Consider the following 22430-nt stretch of genomic DNA (forward strand, 5'->3'; position numbering starts at 1 on the left):
TATAGCTTGGAGGTAGAATGCCCCTGGGTTCCACCCCCAGTACCATAAAAATAAAATAAAATAAAATAAAATAAAATAAAATAAAAATAGGGCTGGGGGTGTGGCTTGGATGTAGACTGTCCCTGGGTTTAATCCCCGGCACCCCTCCCCCACACAAAGTCAGTTATAATGATGAAATTCACCTCTAGAAAATCACCAATATTAAAATTTACTTCTGAGCATTTTTTCCTTTTTATTTTCTATTGGTGCATTGTAGTCATACATCTTATTGGAGTATAAGACAGTAGAGTCTCATATGCACACATCACCCAATTAGCCAGTCACCAATTCCCACCCCATTCCCTTCTCCTTCCCTCCTTTTCATGTTTGGCTTAGTGATTGACTTTGATATGTTTGTGAATGTACATCATGTACATTAGGAAATTTCCCTCTCCCCCCTTCTCTCTCCTCAGTTAGTTCACCTTATTTGCTCATTTATGGTTTCTTCTTCTTTGTCTACAGTTCCTCCTATGACTCTTTTACTCCCTAGATTCCACATATTAGGGAGAGCATCCAATTTTTTACTTTTTGAGCTGACTAATCTCACTTAGCATAATGTTCTCCAGTTCCATTCATTTCCCTTTAAATGACATAATTGTGCTTTTCTTTATAGCTGAGTAGAATTCCATTATGTACATATACCATAGTTTTGTAAGCCATTCATCTGTTGATGGACATCTTAGCTGGTTCCATAGTTTGGCAATTATGTTCATTTGCCAAATTATGGCAAAGATACGCTATGAACATAGATACCCATGCATTGGTTTGACAGTTTGGTTTCCATTCCTTTGGGTAGAAATCTAGAAGTGGTATTGCTGGATAAGATGGTAGGTTCATTCCCATTCTTCTGAGGATCCTTCATACAGCAATCCCACCAATAGTGTATTAGAGTTCCCACTTCTCCACATCCTCGTCAGCATTTGTTGTTGTTTGTGTTTTGAATGATTGCTATTCTAGTTGAGAGTTAGGTGAAATCTTAGGGTAGTTTTTATATTTTTTGTAGTGCTGGGGATTCATAATTCTAGCTATAAAACTCAGAAAATTAACTACTTTAAAGAACACCAAAATTTCAAAGCATGTTAATATTATTATGCATAAATAAAAGTAACTAAAATATAAAAGTCAACAAGTAACATGAGTGAAAGTTCATGTCCTTTAGAGTTCTTTCAAATGGCAAGTATTACTTGCCATGCTTAACATAACATCAAAGTCAAATCTCATTGTTGACTATTTTAGTCTAGTCTGATGGTCTTAACACAGTACCATAAACTTGAAGGCTTCAGAAACAAAGATTATTTTCTCACTGTTGTGGACACTGGAAGTCCAACATCAAGGTGTCAGCAGGGTTTCTAGTGAGGTCTCTCCCTCCACTGGCAAACAGCCACTTTCTCATTGTATCCTTGTGCGGCCTTTCTTCTGGGCTTGTGGTCTGTGTCTCTTCCTCTGCTTATAGAATGCTAATCTGAGCTGAGAAGAGCTCCACTCTTACGACCTTATTTAACCTAATTATCTCCCTAAAAATCTGGTCTCCAAATATAGTAACTTTGGGGGTTAGGGCTTCAACATATGGATTGGCAGGGACAAAATTCACTCTGTAACACTGATAAATTCAATATTAAGAAATTAATTGATATCTGAGAAGACTCAAATTCTAGTTGAGAAATGAAAGACTGGTATTTAGTAAAAGGATGGTAAAAATTGAATGTGCAGGAAAAAAGGGAATATATTTGAAAATAAGCCTTATAAAACAAAGTGAATGTTCATATTAAAACTCAGGGTTTTATATGGACTGCTCTTAGTAGTGTTATGCTCAGGTATGAGATAGTAGACAGGAACAACAGAGTGAGCTCAACAAGTACCATTCTCCAGAATGATGAGATTGGAGAACTTCGAAAATTATCCACCACATAAAAGTAATGTGGACTTATGCACAAGGACTCTTTGGGTGGACTTTAGGAATATGACAGTTGTTACCCAGCAAGTAGATATGACTGGGATGAACATATAACAGCCAACGCCAGTCCCAGGGCCACCTGGTTACAGGCTGAAGGAGATTTTTGAAGGTATCCCATTGCCCCCTCCCCCACGCCAACGTCCTGCCTCCTGCTCAACACGAGTTTGGGGGGGGGGTGTTACAAAGGAAATGTTTGCTAAGTCATCAAGAAGCAAAAATTTTACACTCTTCATTCTGACAATGAATGTCCTAGTAAGATTTACCTTACTAAGACAACCTCTGAAGTCCCTATTCTGCAATAGGATAAGATGACATCTAGGGGGCCTCGTGACCTTCCATGTGTATTCACTCTACCTGAAAGTCTGATTTTGGTCGGCGCTTTATTGCAGAGGGGAAAGAAAAACCCTAAGGTCAGTGTTTCACTGCAACAGACCCATGAAAAGGAAAATGGGTGCAATCTCTCAAACAATGCAGCTGTCCTCCTTTTAGTTCACAGACAATAAAGAAGTGGTTGTTGGGCTCTTATTAGCGAACAGATCAATCTTCCTGAGGATTCTTCCCTATTCCTGCTCCAGAGAGAGTCTTTAGGGGCTTTTAAGGGTTGTAAGAGAAAAAGTTATCAATTTATTCAAATGAGTCCACTAGGTATTAAAGTGTTCCACCGGACTGCCCTATTTATTGCATTAAATTAATTCCCTGACTGGCCTATTAGAGTCCTAAGAGTATTTGTAAGGGCTAAATGTGATTTTCAATCACTTATTTTTTCATTATGTCATGACTATTGATTTCCCCATCGAAGAAAGTGTTCTTTTAAATTATAACAAAAGCAGATAAAGATAATATATTTGTATTTTCTCTTTTAAATGAGAAGCTGTACAGTAAAGATCCTAAAGTGCTAGTACTTCACATTCAACACTCTTTAAAGAATGAAATGCCCTACAGCATCCATGCACAGAACGAATATTCTCCTCGACATCTAAAATATTACAGTTATGCACAGTACTTGAAGACATTAAGCAAATTGTCACTCTGATTTTGTGCCACGCCTTAAAGCCTTCTTGCCCAGCTCTTTTTTTTGGGGGGGGGGCGGTGCTGGGAGTGAAACCCAGAGGGTTTCTACCTCCGGGCTATACTCTCAGACCTATTTTATATTTTATTTGGAAACAGGGTTTCACTAAGTTGCTGAGAGCCTCACTAAGTAGCTGAGGCTGGCTTCGAATCTGTGCGATCCTCCTGTCTCAGCCTCCCAAGCGCGGGGACTATAAGCGTGGGCCACAACGCCCTGCTCTTCTTTCTTACTAAACTATGTACTTCTCTGAAGTTTCTGATGTCCTTAAAAAAAAAAATTCACCACAATAAAAATGGGCTCAAAAATTCACAAACAAAATCAGTTTCCTTAGCCAGTACTATTTTGCAAATCGATCCCAGATGGTGTGTAATATACTCCAGGGGATGATGCAGTGAGAAGTGTGCCTTTCATTTTATTCCTTAGGATAACTATGGAATATATAATTCGACTCACCATTAGAGATCACGTGGGCTAAAAGACCTACCCAATTTTAGACTGTCAGAGGGATGTTGGTGAATAAAATTGTCCCGTTGTCTTACACTATTCCTCCCATATGAATAAAGAGGCAGGTTTAACTAAGATCTTCCCATCTTGAAGGGGAGAAAGGGGGTTTCGGGTTAATTCAGCGGCCACCCGTAAGAGGGCTGCGCGCCAACGAGGGCAGCGCCCCCCGACTTCTGCAACAGTGGCTTGGCTCCGGGTCTCCCCGCCCTGGGGGTCTCCAGGCCCGGCCCCCGCGGGAGGCGGCAGGCGGGTGCGGGGATCCAGGGTCCGGCGCGCGGGCGGGGAGGAGCGTGCGGGGGGCGGCGCTCGCGGGGCTGGGGAGGCGGGCGGCCCCCCACCTCCAGCCGTCCCGGGACAGCCCCGCCCCAACGCGCCCCGCCCCGCCCCGCCCGGCGGCCCGTCCCGCCTGCCCGCCCGCCCGCCCGCACCCCGCCCGGCCGCCGCGCTGGCCCCAGCTCCCGGTGCAGCCATGGCTCAGCACTTCTCCCTGGCCGCCTGCGACGTGGTGGGCTTCGACCTGGACCACACTCTGTGCCGCTACAACCTGCCCGAGAGCGCCCCGGTGAGTGGCGCGGGAAGCCCAGCGGCGCAGCCTCCATGGCGCCGGGCTCGGGGCGCGGGACGCAGGACTCCGCCTCCGCGCCAGGCGGGGCCAGACGCGCGGCCCTGCGCGCCCCGGCCGCCGAGCCGAGTTGGAGAGGTTAGGAAGAAGCGGGGCGGAGGAGAGGCGCGCTGTGCAACGTTGGGTTGGAGAGCTGGTTGCTAGGGGAGAGGAAGGGCGGAGCCCCAAGGCCTGGGAGAGCCTGCGGATCCCCGGCCTGGGACCCTCTTGGCAGGTGGGGCCACCTGGCAGGTGGATGCAGCCACCCGGTTTGGGGCCTGGATTACCACCCGGGCCGCGTTTCTTTCTTTGCATGCCCACGCGATCGCCTATCAGAGTTTAAGCAGGACCGTCTAGGAGCGATCTGTAATGGATTGGAAGGAATCCTGGCCGTAAAAGTCATTACGATCTTCACCCTCAATTTTCCTTTACCAAGAGAATGTGCGTTTTATTGCGCGCCTGTTCCGTGCTCCTGGCACTTGGAATAAATGCTAATCCTACAGCCTGGGAAGTTTGGGTCCTCACTGCGCCCTGGGGGAGGGGGGGGGGGAAGCGGGAGTAACTATGATTGGAGACCTGAACACTCATATGAACTGTCCTCTCTTCCCTGTTCCTTTGGTTTTATGGAAAACTGGGAAAAGTTAACTGAGTTTTATAGAGAAAGAGACAAGCATCCAAACAGAGAGCATATATAGTCCTGGGGAGGAACCCTTAGCCGGACTGCCTAGCTTAGGACCTCTGCTCCATTGGAACCAGCCCTGTGACTTTGGGCGAATTACTTAGACGGTGGATGTTCCATCTCAGTTCCCACTTCTGTAAAATGGGGCTGATATTTAGATTTACCTCGAATTCTTGTTAGGATTTAAGTGGGCAATAAGTGTAAAATGCTTAGAGCAGTACCGGACAAAAGCAAGTGTTGGTTTTTATGAGTTCCATCCAGATTGGAAATCTTGCCGTTTGGGGATAGAACTCCAGGTCATTGGTGCACACATCAGTCAGGGCTGCTGATTATAGTCAATTCAGAGCTCCAATCAGTTCAGGTACCCTGAGGTTAAAAAACGAGGGGCTGAGGGATTATTAATCAATATGTTTTCTATGCACAGATACTTTAATTTTTTAAATTTATTTTCATGGTGCTGGCGATGGAACCCAGGGGCCTTCTACCTCCAAGCTACACTTTCAGACTTATTTTATATTTTACTTGGAAACAGGGTCTCACTCCGTTGCTGAGAGCCTCACTAAATAGTTGAGGCTGGCTTCCAACCTGCATGGTCCTCCTGTCTCAGCCTCCAAAGTACTGAGATTACAAGTGTGCACCACCAAGCCTGGCTCACGGATACTTTAAAAAGTATACTTTTTCTACTTTTGTTTATTTCTGCCTTCCTATTATATAGAATTGATTTCCTTAGTCATAGGGAGTTAGAAGGTTTACTTCCTGATCCTTTAGCATCCTGTCCCCTAGGTCTTAGCTTCATATTTTCCCTCCTTCTGTGCCTTTCAATTTCTACCTGGTCACTTTTTCAGTTCACTTACTCTGCACTCAGCTTCATTTGTAGTGAATGTTGTGCAACTGCTGTCTCGTTAAGAGCCAATTTTGTGCATGTGTGAGCATAAAATTTCAAGATGTAAGATGCTCAAAGACAAGATTCCTTTTATTATAGGTCTTGCAAATAAGTGAAGTTGAAAACAGCAACCTAATGAGATTTGGATCACATTTGGTGTATAAATCTTTTATTAAGTCCCACAGTGTGCTCAGCACCATGGTAGTCAAGGATACAGAGACAAATACCACACAGGCCTTCAGTGTGTGGTGAGCAGCAGCCTTGTATAATAGGCAGAAGCTGGAGAAAAGTTTGTTTCAGTCTGTGGGATGAAGGCAGGGTTTTCCTGGATCTTACTGCCAGGCCTAACTCTGCTGCCAGGCCTGCAGGGCCACCTCCCTCCTCACAGTGGCTCTTCTTCTTTCAGCTCTCATCTTAAACCCTTTGGGAACCGATCTCCAGCCCCAACCCCCAAGTTGACTCCTTTGCCAGTCCTACCTCCAGTTTTTATAAGACCTGACTTCACATAGCATCTATCACATGATTTTAACATTTCCTGTTTACTTGAGAAAATCTTCCTCTTTGACATCAGACTTTGTGACAGTTTATTGCATGTTCCATATGCCAATTTAGTGCATACTGGGCTCAATAAATAATTGTGGAAGGATCAAGTAAGTAATATACATGCTAATGAGTGCATATGACATAGCCACAGTTCTAATAAGCATTTTGCATATATGAACTGGGTTTAATTCTTACAACATCTCTATAGCTAGGTATTGCCACCACAATTACTGTGTGTGTGTGTGTGTGTGTGTGTGTGTGTGTGTGTGTGTGTGTGTGAACCACAGACATAGAAAAGGTTAAGTACCTTCCTGGGATCACCCAGCAATGTAGCCTGGCTATAGGTTTCTGCTTGTGGAGAGAAGTACCACACTGTCTCTGGTGCCATAAAACATAGGAAAGGCCTGGAGTGGGGTCTCCAGAGAGGAGTTAGAGTTGGCAGATGAGGTAGTAGAGGGAGCACTTCAGGTAGAGGAAGTTCAGCAAAGACATACCCAAAAAAAAAAAAAAAAAAAAGAGGAAATGCCAAGGCTGAGAGAGGAACAACAGCATGAACTGATGGGTGCTATTCAGGAGGCGGAAGGTTGCAGGATATGCTGGAGAAGTCAGCGGGGGTCTGCCATGTCATGGAGAGCTGCAAGCTCCTTTCCCAGCAGTCTCCTAAGCAGTAACAAGTGCAGCTTGTTCTGCAGAGGGGCCTCTGTGTATCCCCTCAGCTGGAGCCTCAGGAAAGGCATTCCCGGAGAGAAGATGGAGTGCTTGTTCTCCTGGGGTAGCTCCTGGGGTCACAGATATGAAGGCCCGGCAGTTCACCTAGACATGTGAGAGGAAGAGCTGAGTATCTGGCAGCCTTGACTCCTGTCAGTATCAACCATCAGGGGCTCAAGTCTTCCCAGGTCTTCAGATTTTTTTTTTTTTTTTTGCAAGCTAGAAATCTGAACTTGTTTAAAAGGTCTTTCAACTTTCAAATGTTACCTCATTTTCCAACACAGCAGCATTACTGAGTTGCCAGATTTAGCAAAGGAAAATACAGGGCACCCAGTTGAATTCAAATGGTAAATTACAAAAACATTTTTAGTATACGCATGTCTCAAATATTGCAGGGGACATGCTTACCTGAGAAAACTGTTTGCTGTTAATGTGAAAATCAGATTTACCTAGGTATTCTGTATTTTGTTTGGCAACCTCAAGTGGGAACCAAACATAATTTGTGGGCTGCATGTGGCCCATAAGGCACCTATTTGTAAGCACTGTGGAGCATGCATTATTATTAGTCATGTGAGGTTGTGGGTGAGGGAGGAAGTGGCAGCTGAGGCTGGGGGAGGAAGTGATGGAGGGCCTGTGCCATGAGGCTTCTGGGGCGGCTCTCATAATCTAGGGACAAGCTGCAAAATCCAAGGCCCTAGGTTAAGGGCAGGGTGTAGATTCAAGATGCAGATTCCATTGCTTGTCTTTGCTTCTCCTGGCACAGTGGCCAATTGTTTCCTGTTCTGGAAATGTCTCCTCTCCCAAGTAAGGAACATAGCTCTGGATGCCTCTGTTGATAGCCCTGCTGGACAGAGCCCCTTTCTCTCTGGAAGGGGTCTTACCTTATCTTGAACTAAACACCAGAAGGTGAAAAAACCCATTTGTCCAATGGTGTACACATTTGTCCAGTGGTGTTCACTTGTTAAATGTTCAGGAAGTATGGGCCTATTAAATGTTCAGGAGGTGTGTAAGCAGGTGAAATGTTAGGTAGCTTAAAACAGGCCTTAGTCAGAGTATTGATACCAGAGGAATGGGCAAACACTACAAGTCAGAGTCCTGTTTTCTCTCTCTCTCTCTCTCTCTCTCTCTCTCTATCTTTCTCTCTCTCTCTCCTCCCTCCCTCCCTCCCTCCCTCACCAACACACCACTGATAAACAGCAAATACTTAAATTGGGTTTGCCCATATGACAGGCACTGCCCTAAGCACTTTACATCCTTCCTTGAAGGCAGGATCATGATGTACACTCTTTATTGCCCCTATACTTTGTTCCTCAGTGTGACTCAATACAGGTTTTATTTATCCATAAATTACATAAGCCAGTGGTTTTCAGTCCTCCCTGGGTTTCAGGAATCCTATAGTTGTTCCACCTGAGCTCCTCTCCTTCCTGCAGTTTGGAGTCTCCTGGTTCTGAATCACCTCCAGGGTTGAGAACTGCTGAAATACAGTGTGAAGTCATGTGGATCTGTTCATAATTGACCTAGGTTAGGGTTACAAAGCACAGGATCAGGGTGCTTGTTTTAGTGATGTTAATTAGCTTTGGCAGAACATTTGTGTTTGACAGGAGCATTTCTTAACACTGCTACTCAATTCCCCAACTCCAGCTGTGTGCAGGCCCCTCAGTTTCTATATCTTGCTTGCTCTCCATCCATTCCCTCCAGATGCACCCAACTCACCCCCATATCTCAAATCTTCCAGGTATTGGTGTGAACTTCACCTCCCTGGGAGGCCATCCGTACTCCTCTTTGTATTACACCCTTTTCCCCCTCGAGGTCCCAAACTGTCAGAGGAGTCAGCAGAGTGCAAGAAGGGTCAGGTTGTATGATGTATCCTTTTGGACCCTGCTCAGTTAGACCCAGACAACTGTTCTGCCAGGTTCAAGTGCACCTGACCTCTGAGGTAGAGTGAAGTAGGGCCTGTATGGACTATCATCTACTGTTCCTTTGCTTTTTGTTTGGGATGCACTAGTCTTTAAAAATTGAGCCAACCCTACAAAGAAACGAACAATAGCTAATATTTTACCTCAAAACATAGGATCCATTGTTGTTGAGAAATCAGATCTCTCAGTGGTCAACAGAGCATATATCATTGTGCTTGCCTTCAAAGGCTTCTGTTGCCCTTTTTCCTATGTTGTTTTTATATTGGTGGATAAATAAGAGATACTCCCTATGTCTAATAGAGATTTCATGACTTCATGATTTGTCCTTCAAATAATTTACCTGAGCTTGGTGCATGGTACACACCTGTAATCCCAGTACTTGGGAAGCTGAGACAGAAGAATTGCATGTTCAAGGCCAGCATCAGCAATGTAGCAAGACCATCGGGCACATAGTGAGACCCTATTTCTTTTTTCTTCTTTTTTTTTTTTTTTGGTGTTACTGGGGTGGAACCCAGAGGCTTTCTACCTCCGGGCTATACTCCCAGACCTATTTTATACTTTATTTGGAAACAGGGTCTCACTAAGTTGCTGAGAGCCTCACTAAGTAGCTCAGGCTGGCTTCAAACCTGTGTGATCCTCCTGTCTCAGCCTCCCAAGCGCGGGGATTACAAGCGTGCGCCACCACGCCCGGCTGAGACCCTCTTTCCAAAATAAAAAAAAGTACTGGGGGTATAACTCAGAGTTAGAATGTCCCTGTGTTCAATTCCCAGTTTAAAAAAAAAATAATGCCTAAACCCCATGTGTATTTCACTTTGAGTGACTTTTCTAGCAATGATGAACCAAAGACAAATAAAACAGAGTAGGCAACATGTTTATCATCTTAGTGATGTGTTAAGTAAATTGCAAAACTTTGTCAAGACTTAATTATGATCTCTAATCTATTAGAGTTTGATAGTAATATTAATAATTGCCCTTTGCTTTATAATTGTACACTGATGGTATAATTTTGCATAGGATAGCCACCTGGGGTGTGCAGGGCTTGGCAAATAGCTTGCGAAGGAGGATTAAATGGCAAGATTTCAAAATTACAGATATTTCCCTCCTACTTGCCCCCATCAGTGGTTTCCATTACATTTTCAGGTCTGTGAAATTAAGAATGAAGAGTGAATTTTATTTTTAATTTTTTTCTTCCTTCCTTTGCAGCTCATTTATAACAGCTTTGCTCAGTTCCTAGTCAAGGAGAAAGGGTATGATAAGGAATTGCTCACTGTGACCCCAGAGGATTGGGATTTCTGGTAAGCTTTTTTTTTTTTTTTTTTTGGTCTGTTCATCCTCTCTGATTCTTAATTGTTGCTGATAAAATTGCAATGCTTCCTCTTCTGTGAAGGTAGAAAGTAAAATATGAAATTGAGTCAAGGACAGGATGGCTTCTATACCCAAAGTTCCGTGTTTAATGAATTTAAGTCTTTTGTACTTTAAACAAGTTTATACTTGCCTAATTAAATATGAAAATAAACTAAGAGCTTAAATGACTAATTTACATATTTTATATGGTTGAAGTTTGTTCGAACTAAGAGTTTCAGAGGTGAATGGGAACTAAAATTTACATCTTTATGGAAAAAGTTGGTTTTATTCTTCAAATCAGGAACTAGAAAAAAAAGAAAGAATCATGTTTAAAGTAAGTGACTGAATTAGCACATTTGGTTTTCTAAAAATTGGGTGGAGATCTCTTTCTGACTTTTACTGCCTAGTCTTTTCTTGATTTGGGATTCTCAGTTTCCAAAGCTTCCTTTGTCTTTACTTTATTGAAACAAAGACAAAACAAAATTGTTCAGTTTATCCGAGCATGGTGGAACATTCCTTCTAGCCCCAGCTACTTGGAAAACTGAGGCAGGAGAATTGCTTGAGCCCATGAGTCTAGGGCCAACCTGGCCAAAAAAGCAAGACTCTATCTCTTAAAAAATATATTAAAAAATCAGTTTGAAATTAGTAATAACACTAAAACACATGAAAATGCATGCATAATGTTCATCTGTTATCCATTCCTTCTGTATTTGGTTGTCTTGTGTTATATCCCTTATGTAAAAGGAAGAAACAGAAACATCTTACTCTATGAAACCATTGGCTCTTGAAGTTTTCCTGTGAACAAAAGTGTATAAAATCCACTTCAACTTTAGTTTAATTCTCTTGGTATTTGCAGGCCGTTACATCTCTGCTTTTGATATTCATGATAATGAACCTGTTCAATTGTCTTCCCAAATCCTACAAATCTTTTACAGTAAAAAACCTAAAATGTAATATTTGACTTTTTTCTTCTCATTTTCAACAATATTCATTGCCCTCTGAAGAGTTCTAATACCTGGATGTTTCATGGGATAGGGGTCTGAGGGGGTTCCCAGAAGGGAGAAGGAGACCTCAGTCAGCCCTGGTAGTTTCTTGACTTACACCATGGAAAGGAATGTCAGGAAGACTCAAAACAGGCAAAAAGATTTATTCAGAAAAGCAAGGAGATTTATTTGGGAAAGCAAGCAGTAGAACAGGATATAAACTGAAAGAGAGGAGTGTGGGCACTTGAGAGTGAGATGCACTTTTGAGGTGCTGGGCTCGTCCTTTTAAAGGAGACCTTGTAAACGGTGAAGGTGAGAAGTGCATAGGGTGACACCAGCCTCATGAGCTCAGTTCTCTTTCAAAAGGCGCCTGTGGCAGGTAATGGGGGTCTGGTTCTTTCAGAATTTCTAGGGTAACATCATTTGGTTAATAGATATATTAATAGATAATATTTGGAATCTACACATAAGTTTCTAACAGTATTCTTCCCTTGGCTTTATCTAGTGTAGAGAAAATAAGTTGCATAAGCTAGCAATTTATATAGGCATTAGTCATCTGCACTCACAGTACTCTTAAGATTCAAAGGCTTTAAAGAACTTATATCTGAAATAAAAAGATTATTGGATTCAAAATTTAAAAAAAAGAATTTATGTTTGAAGGAAATCAGGATTTGGAAGTAAAGGTGAGAGTGTTCATGGAGTTTCTTAGATTTAAAGTTACGGTCTCCTTTTCCTTTTCTGTAAATCTCCTTTCTATCTATACTTCTATTTTACCTCAGACCTAAATTATTAAAGCAAGTATTGAATAATGTACAAAACACTCTGGCTAAGAGGTTAATTTGGAGATATAAATATGTGTATGTATAGATTAGTTAGAAAAATGTGCACATTTGAACGAAGGCATAAGATAATGTTGAAGGTTTTTCCTATTTTGATTTTCAGTTTTGTCTTCCTAAAAGCCTAAAGATTTTACACACCATCCTTTGTTTTCCTACTTAAAATGTTTCCTTCTGTACCTGTTTTATGGTAGATATTTAATTTTATAATTCTTAGACTTTCTTATTCATTTGAGTAACATATCATTTTCCTGTACAGGATAATTTCTTTTTATCATTGCAAATTAAAAAATATATACATTATTATTATTTTTCAGGTAGCTAAATATATGAACTGATTGATAGTCAAACATTCTTCTTTCAGTTGCAAGGGTTTGGCATTGGATCTGGAAGATGGAACCTTCATTAAACTTGCAGATGATGGCACTGTGCTCAGGTAATAAAATTTAGTTGCGAAGTTAAAATCTTACTTTCCATTGGCTATGTTATTACTACTTAGTATATGACCCTTAAGGTATTGGTTAAATACGATTATTATATTAATCAATGAAATGGCAGATAATCTGATTTCCTGCATGTCTTTATTTTTTTTATTTTTTTTGAAGATTTAAAGGAGTTTATTAAAAAGATAGAAATATAAAAGATAGTTACAAAATCACTAACTGCATGACTTTATATGAATTGTTTGAATCATTTAAACATAAATCTAGCCAGGCATGGTGGCACACGCTTGTAATCTCAGCATTCGGGAGGCTGAGACAGGAGGATCGTGGTTTGCGAACAGCCTCAGCTACATAGTGAGGCCCTCCACAACTTAGTGAGATCCTGTTTCAAATAAAGAATAAAAAATAGGGCAGGAGGTATAGCTTGCAGGTAGAATGCATCTGGGTTCTATCCTCAGACCACAAAATAAAATAAAATAATATAATATAAAATAAACATAAATCTATGACCTTTAGGTAGACTGACCTTGGGTTCAATCCCCAGTACCTCAGTGTGTGTGTGTGTGTATATATATATATATATATATATATATATATATTATGTGTATAGGAGATAAAATAGAAAATTATACAACAGAATATATATGTGTGCAGGAAATAAAGTAGAAAATTAGTAACTTGCTTCATCTCATCAACTACCATGTATTGCAAATGAGCCTGGGAGTTATACTGTTTTAGCTAAGTGTGTAGATGCCTAGAGGTTTTTTGTCAAGGTTTTTTGATTAAAGTCAAGGTTTTTTGATTAAAGAAAGAGAGAATGGATATTGGGTAAGGATTGGTGGTCTATGTATATGTATACCTCCCTTTTTTCTATGTATTCAAGTCTGTATCCAGTACCCAGGGCTCATGTGGCATCCCAGCTCCCTCTGGAAGTATTTCTAGACTGGCAATCTCATGACCCTTTACCATATTCAATGCTGACTTTCTGTCCTTTCTCCTTTCTGAGTGTGCCAGATGCTCTCAAGTGTTGGTCACCATAGGAAAATCTGTCAAGAAGTAGCCACTTTCACTGTTGAGTCCTTCAGAAGGCTCCAGGGAGTGAAAATCTGTTTTCTCCTGGTACTAATAGTGTAGTCAGATCAAAGTGTCAGGAAGCGATGCCATTTACCATTTACACCACAGGATCAGAGTCATAGAGCAGACTCTCAGCACAGGAACCCTTTGTATAATCTCCCTCTCACAATACATCATTCTTTTTGCATGATATCAACTCCTTTCATACTCTCCCCTAGACCTTCCCCTATATGTTTAACTAGAGTGGGTGTGACCTTATTTCTGATTACTTTGTAATTTATTTGCATATGTTCTTCTTATGCAGCTAGCAAAAATGTGTATGTATTTCTGTATATATGCATGTATAGATGTATATATATATGATGTAGATATGCGTGAATACTGTGAATATATGCATGCATACTCAGTGTGGTCAAATTGGCCCAGTGTTCCTGGCTGTCTTTGTCATTCTCTCATTGGTAGAGCTGTCTACCTGTCATCCTCCCCCAGGGTCTGTCTCTCCCCATTCAAGTTTTGTTTAACCTGAAGTTTCTCCTGGATTTCCTAGGTTATCTTGTTGATGCCTTCTTTCATCCAACAGCATAGATTTCTTGTGTGATCGTATCTTTTTTATAGAACTATGAGAATGTATTTAGAGTCAAGGAAAGATAGAAGACAAAAACAGCTCTCCTTACATAGGGGGAATAGAGTCTCTGAAAGAGAGTAGCCCTTCTGATCATATTTCTTTCCAGGATTCCTGCACCTTGACGTAGCATTCTAACATGTTAACCTCTTTATAAAAAGGAGCTCATTTGTGGTCTTCCCTCATTTGTTTTTCTTATTTATTTTTTCCCTTCATATTATTTTGCTGCCATAATATAATACTAAGACCATAATAGTGGTATTATCCATCTCACTATAATTTCTTATAATAAACATAAAATATCAACCTTTTCACTACAGGTAAGAGTCTCTTAACCAAGTCCAGCTGATGCTAAAACAGAAATTTGAGCGTAGAAAATAGCTCTTTTCTCATCCTCTTTTGCCACAGTCCTCTTGCTGCTTCCTAGTGTGCTTCTGGGTTGTGTCACGTGGGTTGCCTCCTGGTCTCCACACTCCAAGTGCTCGTAGTCATCTGTCCTTGGTGCCAGGTGCCTCCCACGCTTCCTGTGGCCAGCTCACACTGGTACCTACTGCACTTCCTTGCTGCGACCAGAACCAGCTTTCCAGCCAGGCCACATGGTTATTTTCTAACTGTTCTATTTACAGTCATCTCAGCTTTTAGCTAAACGACAGCTTCTCTAGGACAGAGTAGTGGATCATACAGCACTGACCTCAGGTTGAGTGGTTCTGAATCTCTAACTAATAGGTATTTTAATGGAGGGAAAACTAAAGCCTTATGGAATCCTAAGCAGGGAAGTCACCCAATGAAAAACAAGTGAAAGAGTGCTAGAGGAAGGAGTTCAAGAGAACCATTAATGATCAGTATGTGTCATGTTCCAAAACCAGGGCAAGCCATGGCACCAAGATGATGACTCCGGAGGCGCTGGCAGAGGCGTACGGCAAGAAGGAGTGGAAGCACTTCCTGTCCGACACTGGTATGCCTTGCCGCTCAGGTAAAATTCATGCTGGCGGCTCTGCTATCTACTCCCCTTTTCTTTTACACCCACAACTTGTAATGGGAGGACACATAGAAGTCCTTTCATGCCACTTGCTGGGCAGGATGCACAAGGGAACAGCCTGGACTTGATAGCATGGGAGTATTTTTCCAGACCTGGCAGATTTGTATTTGGCAGCTGGTTCAAAATGCTGTTGCCAGCATTTCGCTGTTTTATTTCAGGTTTTGTTGATATTCCTTTTACTTGCACTTTTTCTGGGTAAAGATTAGCACTTAGGAATAATACATTCCTTGGTCATCCTGTGTTCTATTATCAGTTTGTTACATGCTCAATCCTGTTCCCTTTCTCTACCTCCCATATCTCCCCATGTCTACACTGCTCACCACTCCTGTTGTATAGACTTCTTCTCCGTACTTCCAACTCTAGTATCTTGCCTTTCTCTCTTGTTTTCCTGCACTTTATGTAATCTTTATTCATTAATTCAGTGGTCCTGTGATACCACTAACCCTGTTTTCTTGTACTTTTTTTTTTTTTTTTGGTGGTGGTACTGGGGTCCCTGGAAACCCTTCTACCTCCGGGCTATACTCCCAGACCTATTTTATATTTTTTATTTGGAAACAGGGTCTCTTAAGCCAGTGAGGGTGGCTTTGAACCTGCGCGATCCTCCTGTCTCCACCTCCCAAGCGCGGGGATTACAAGTGTGCGCCACCACACCCGGCTCTATTTTCCTGTACTTTAAGTGATTTTACACTTTTTTTTCATTTCCATTGTCTTTAATGAGCTTCACCAATGCTAAGCATAATTTTTTTAATTATTCAGGAAACAAATAAATTAATAGAGAATCATTAAAATGTTCTTATAAGCAGACTTTATTAAAAGTTCTGAGCTGGGCGTGGTGGCACATGCTTGTAATCCCAGCATTTGGGAGGCTGAGATAGGAGGATCGTGGTTCGAGGACAGTCTCAGCTACTTGCCCTTTGCAACTCAGTGAGACCCTGTTTCAAAATAAAGAATAAAAAATTGGGCAGGGGGTATAGCTTGGAGGTCAAATGCCTTTGGGTTCCACCCCCAGACCCCCCCCACACACACACAAAAGTTCTGCATTACTTTGTTATTCTCATTTTTTTTCTATATTTCTCTTTTCTCCCACACTGCAGTGTTAATATTTACCTTTATCCTTCAGATAATATAGTAACCTGAAAATAGTAGCAGTTGCTCATTGTTAACTATTGGGTTTGCTTTGTTATATTGTCACCTTTTCATAGTTTTGTTTGTGTGTTCATAAGTGAGTTAAAAGTGTCAGGATGAGCCAGACATGGTAGTGCAGACTTGTAATCCCAATACTTCTGAGGCTGAGACAGTAGGATTGCAAGTTCAAAGCCAGTCTCAATAACTTAGGCCTTCTGCAACTTTGTGAGACCCTGTTTCAAAATAAGAAATAAAATTGGGTTGGGAGTGTAACTTGGAGGTAGAATGTCTCTGGCTTCCATCCTCAGTACAAAAAAAAAGTGTCAGAAAGTATGAGTGCCTTTGATGGAAATCAGTTAATAAGAAAAACAGATTTCACATTAGGGTTAGATCTAGAATGTTTTCATACATTTCAAGGCAAGTGGGTACATGGCCTTTTACTCAAGCAGAGATAGAGAATTGCTGTATAATCTCTCCATAGTTTAGCAACTGTGAGTAAGCTCTTTCCTTCTCCCAGAAAATCTGGGTGCATAGCTAAGTATTTTGCCAGGAAGTTTATTCAGAATGTGTGTTATTTAAAAAAAATTTTTTTATTGATGCACTGTAGTCATACATCTTAATGGAGTATAAGATGGTAGAGGCATACATGCACATATCACTTATTTAGTCCTTTCTCTATTTTTTAAATTGGAAATCTGTTTTTTTATTTGTAATTGGATCAAATTGAAACTGGCATACATTCAGACTGTGCTTGGTGCCCTCTCTCAATTTAGAGTATGTAGTATTTTAAAAAAGGAAACTATTTTCGTTCCAGGAGGACGCACTTTGCTCACTGCTTTGCCCACTGGGAGGCGCTGCCTCCTTGGCTCAACACCGCCCTCTGGTGCTTATTTACCCCAGAACATCTGGAGAATGGTCTTGGAGTTTACTGCAAACTGGGTTGATTGGATGTTTCCAGTACTGGTGCCCAGAGTCCATGTAGTCAGTCTGTGAAACATAAAAAGGCTATTTTCAACAAATAAAGGAAACGTCATGTGTTTGACTATTAAAAAGTTTAAAAGTAGAAAAAAAAGTCTTGTGATTCCACAGTACAATTATAGTCATTTATATTAAAAAATGATCAGAGCATATGGTTAGAAAATTTAAATATTATAGAAGTAAGGAACAGCTGACACTGAGTTACACTGAGACTCCTGAGGAGATGCACAAACCTCCTAGAGTTGTCAGCTGAGGGGACCAGGAGGCCAAACTGCCCATTCAATGTCTCCTGACCACATTGGTTGAGCTTGGCCACCTGTACCACATGGCTCCAGGGCCCTTGAGAGAGAGAGAGAGCAAGTGACATTTGTGTTTGAGGTGCAGTGATGCTGTTCAGCTCAGCTGCGGCTCGAGTCAGGCAGAGGCCACGGGGATGTGACAGAGGCCATTGGAAGTGTGTTGGAGACAATAGATCCAAAAGTAGCATATTTACCAAGAAAGGGCTCACTTTAACTCAACCCCAAGGTCATACAGAGAAAATCTACTCTCTGTCTTCCATGAGATCCTGCAGTGTGCCTGTCCTGTGCTCCTGTGTTCCTCTGAGATAAGCCCTCATGTATCTACATGACATGGACTTTGTTCCCCTCTCACCCTGGTTGTTCTCACATTGTACTGAAATTGGTCTGAAACGGCATGAACATTGAATGCAATACTCTAGGTAGGCCAATCAGCACGGGTATGCAAAGGTAGTATTGTGTGGAACACGTTTTAGGACACCTGTGTTATTTGATTGTTTTTAAATTCAGTGACATTTGCCAGACATGGTGGCGCAGGCTTGTAATCCTCGCGCTTGGGAGGTGCAGACAGGAAGATTAAGCAGGTTCGAAGCCAGCCTCCCTGGCTTAAGAGACCCTGTTTCCAAATAAAAATATAAAATAGGTCTGGGAGTGTAGCCCGAAGGCAGAAGGGTTCCATCCTCCGTACCACCAAAAATAAATAAATAAAAATAAATAAAATAAATTCAGTGACATTGGTAACATAAATTGTGGCTTTTTTATATCTCATTTTATATTTTGGGTATATTCTGTGCAAGGGTGTGTGTGGGGGGTACTGGGATTGAACTCAGGGGCTTTCTACCTCTGAGCTACATCCTCTGCCCTTTTTTTAAATTTTTTTTTTTTTTTAATTTTAAGCAGGGTCTCGCTAGGTTGATGAGAGTCTCACTACTTGCTGAGGCAGTTCTTGAACTTGCGAGCCTCCTGTCTATAATCCCCAAGTACTGGGATTATAGACGTGGACCACTATGCCTGGCTGCTTTTTGTTTTTAAGACAACTAAACAAAAATGTTTTTAATGGTGCTGGAGACTTAGCCCAGAGACATTCTTCCTCCTAGATACACCCCCACCCTTTCTTAAATTTTTTTTATTTTGAACAACATCTCTCTAAGTTCCTGAGGGCCTTGCTAAGTTTCTGAGGCTGGCCTTAAATCTGCGATCTTTCTCTCAACCTCCCAAGTACTGGGATTACAGGTATGTATCATGATACCCAGCAAGACAACTCAAATATTTTCAAATAAAATTCTTAAATTATAGATGTTATATTCTACTGTTTTTTATAATGTTTTCCGAGCTTAAACTAAACATTCTTTAAAAGAAACTGAAAGCCAGCAATGGTGACATTTTGTATTGAAATAAGGGCTTTTCTTTTCAAAAATTAAACCAAACTCCAGTGTCTAGTCAGGCAAGTTTCTTTGTATCCCAAATGCATGAAGTACTAATTTGTTTCCTATTTAAAAATTTTGTTTTTAGGAAAGTATTATTTTTATGATAACTACTTTGACCTGCCAGGAGCTCTTCTATGTGCCAGGGTAGTGGACTCTTTAACAAAGGTAAGTGTGCACTCATTTTTTTTTAAACAGTATGATATGAGCTGGGCATGGTGGCGCACACTTGTAATCCCTGCACTTGGGAGGCAGAGACAGGAGGGTCGCACTGGTTCGAAGCCAGCCGTACTGGCTTAAGAGACCCTGTTTCCAAATAAAAAAATATAAAATAGGTCTGGGAGTGTAGCTTGGACGTAGAAGGGTTTCCAAGAACCCCAGTACCACCCCCCTCAAAAAAATATATGTGTGTGTGTGTGTGTGTGTGTGTGTGTGTGTGTGTGTATGATATGTATTTAGTCATAAGTAAAAGGACTTAATTATATGTAACTTTTGAGTTAGAAGTTTATTTGCTTTTCTCTTTGTGGTTTTAGAGGTGACTGAGGAAGAAAAACGTGGCAAATTTGGTCAAAATATTTTTGGAAAATTAAATAGTGACCATCCCTCCTCCCCCGAGAAAATAAATCTGTTCTCCAGCAGGGGGTGCAGAAGTCTAGATAAAGAAAATACAAAACTTTATCTGGAAAAATATTTTCTTGCTTTCATTAGCAAATTATAAAAGTAATTTAAAAATCTCATGTGTCTTTAAGCATTTTAAATAATATAAAACCAAGAAACAGTTGAAAATTTTAAATTAGTCATTTTGCACAGTTTAATGTATAAACATTTGCTTTATAGTATGTATCAGAAAGAAATAGATCTCTAGTTTTATCAGTTTATGCTTTAAGCTTAAGACCTACGAATGTAAATGAATTTACATGTCAGAATCACAATCCTTACTGTATACACTGTCTTAAAATTCACAGTGTGAGCCGGGCGTGGTGGCGCACGCTTGTAATCTCCGCGCTTGGGAGGCGGAGACAGGAGTATCGCGCAGGTTCGAAGCCAGCCATGCTAGCTTAAGAGACCCTGTTTCAAAAATATAAAAAAAGGTCTGGGAGTGTAGCCCGGAGGTAGAAGGGCTTCCTGGAAACCCAGTACCACAAAAAAAAAAAAAAAAAAAAAAATTCACAGTGTGTTTTTAAATAGTTATTTTCTAATTAGAATTACAGTCATGTGGTTGTAAAAGTTTCTATTGAACAAAGAGTTTTGGTATATTTGTGGAAGTCTTTTATTAGTATGAAGTATAATTAATTCCTCATCTTATGGCTACTAAAATAAAAAAAAATCCATCAGTCTTTTTGTGTGGTATTGGGGATCCAACCCAGGGCCTCACATATGCTAGACAAGTGCTTTACCACTGAGCAACACCCTCAGCCCTAAATGATCTTTTTTTTAAAAAGTGTTTTGTAATTTGTGTAATTGTATAAAAATATCTTGTTGTCTTTGTTTGGATAGAAAGACAACTGTCAATGTTTCCAAAGAAGCAAGGAGTTACAGAGATGATATTCTGATTTGCTTTCTGCTTAAAAAAAATATATATCTTCATAGAAATGACGTAGCATTTTGGATTTGGTACCTCATGCATTTCTCCTAATAGTGACTAGCTTCTCTCTTGTATTGAGATTCAGATTTAGTGAGCACAGAATTCTGAAATAACCAGCTTCTGGAGTTTTAGATTTTCAGGTTACTCGACTCCATTGATGCCATTATACATTAAGTATCACATTCTGATATTTCAGAAACCATAAAACATTGTAAATTTGCTTATGTGTTTAAATATTCTAAGATCTTTCAACTTTATAATAACCGTAAATTTTATTTTATTTGGGGTACATGAGCTATATCACTATTTAATGGTAATTTATTTATATATGCATATGAACAATTATACACACACATGTGTGTGTTGTGTGAGTGATTTTCATGGAAGATTTCTTTTTCTAAAATCACACTGAGTAGATTGAGGACTTTATTAGCCTATTATGATATATAAAACTTAAAACCCTCTTAAAATTCAGTAATATAATTGCCAACAATTTTCATATGTTTGAAAACAGAATTATCGCATTCATTACATTTGAACTTTTTTTTTTTAGAAGAACAGTGGTCAAAAACCATTTGATTTTTGGAAGGATATAGTTGCTGGTATACAACACAATTTTAAAATGTCAGCTTTTAAAGGTGAGTAACATAAAGAGAAGCTACCTGATAATGTCTGTTCAATGCTGTGTGTCTACCAAATGGGAGAGAAGTTACCATTTTTGCTGTGCTCTGTATTCAAGACTTAATTTGATCTTAAATATTGCTATAAAGTTAGTTTTACTAACATTTAAAGAGGTTTCTTTTGTTCTTGTTTGTCTCATAGATATGCTGTTAAGCTGTCTTTTATGAGTCTGCCAGTCGATTTATTCTGTGGTATCCCAGGAACAGAGGTTTCAGTTTTGCTGTTTCCATGAGGGTTGGTTCCACCTGTAGCCATTAGTGTGGTAGGTGTAGACAGGTAGACAGAATGCCTGCTGGTGGAAGTTCCATTCCTGTTGCTTAAGGCACAGAAGTGGTTGGCCCAGAATGAGGGCAGAGCTATTGCCAAAGTTAAGCCTAGGGTTTTGTTTTCATGAGCAGGCTTTCTTGGGTCACACAAAAGCTAGTTCTAAGGGATAAATAGATTCCTTGGTAATATGCTATCCAGTGACTTGAATTAGAATGTTTGATTTAACCTGTGGGCTGATAGATGCTCAAGAGCAATATTTTTCAGCTTAGAAAATTGTTGCCTTTTTGATTGGCATTAAAAACTTGCTTACCTTCTTTTTAAAGTAAATCAAGCCATCAAAATAGTTTTAAATATTATGACTAAAAACATACCAAGTCAATAAATAGTAATCTCTGAATATTTATTCAAATCACACACTTCTCTGCCACCTGCTACTTTCCCCCCCAGGATAAAACCACTTCTTTGAGGTGATTTCTCACTTTTCTGTGTCCCTGCATCAGCCTTCGACCTGGGCTCCTGGCCAGCTGTGGCTTTGGGGTCCTCTGCACAGTTCATCCTGAGTGCTAGGGGCGTGGAATGTCCATCCCCAAGAGAGAGACATACCATGACACCTGTAAAAGCCACCCACCACTTTAGTGTTTTTCTTTTCATTAACTTTGTGAAGTGAAAAGCTTTAAAAGTGTGATTGAAAATAGCAAATTGCTGCTTTCAAGTAAATTCAGCATAAAAATCTATTGATGTTATTTTATTGCTTTGTAAATATTAGGAATACATTAAACATTTCATGCTTTAATAAGTAAGGCACAGCTTAAAAGTTTTAAACAGTAATATAAAAAT

At 40.5% G+C, this 22430-nt stretch overlaps 1 protein-coding gene across 1 annotated transcript in view; it reads left to right on the top strand.

Moving 5' to 3' along the window:
- Positions 1-4035: 4035 nt before the first annotated feature.
- The window catches only part of NT5DC1 (5'-nucleotidase domain containing 1), a gene marked incomplete at both ends in the record, with an annotated part of 121118 nt that continues 102723 nt past the window's right edge, over positions 4036-22430 (top strand). The window contains 6 exons of the mRNA XM_080700624.1: positions 4036-4128; positions 10100-10191; positions 12424-12495; positions 15065-15171; positions 19149-19228; positions 21199-21283. Coding sequence (XP_080556750.1) covers positions 4036-4128; positions 10100-10191; positions 12424-12495; positions 15065-15171; positions 19149-19228; positions 21199-21283 — 529 coding nt within the window. The remainder of the gene's footprint in view (positions 4129-10099; positions 10192-12423; positions 12496-15064; positions 15172-19148; positions 19229-21198; positions 21284-22430) is intronic.

The sequence above is a fragment of the Muscardinus avellanarius genome, assembly GCF_963383645.1.
Source record: "Muscardinus avellanarius genome assembly, chromosome: 8".
Taxonomy (NCBI): Eukaryota; Metazoa; Chordata; class Mammalia; order Rodentia; family Gliridae; genus Muscardinus; species Muscardinus avellanarius.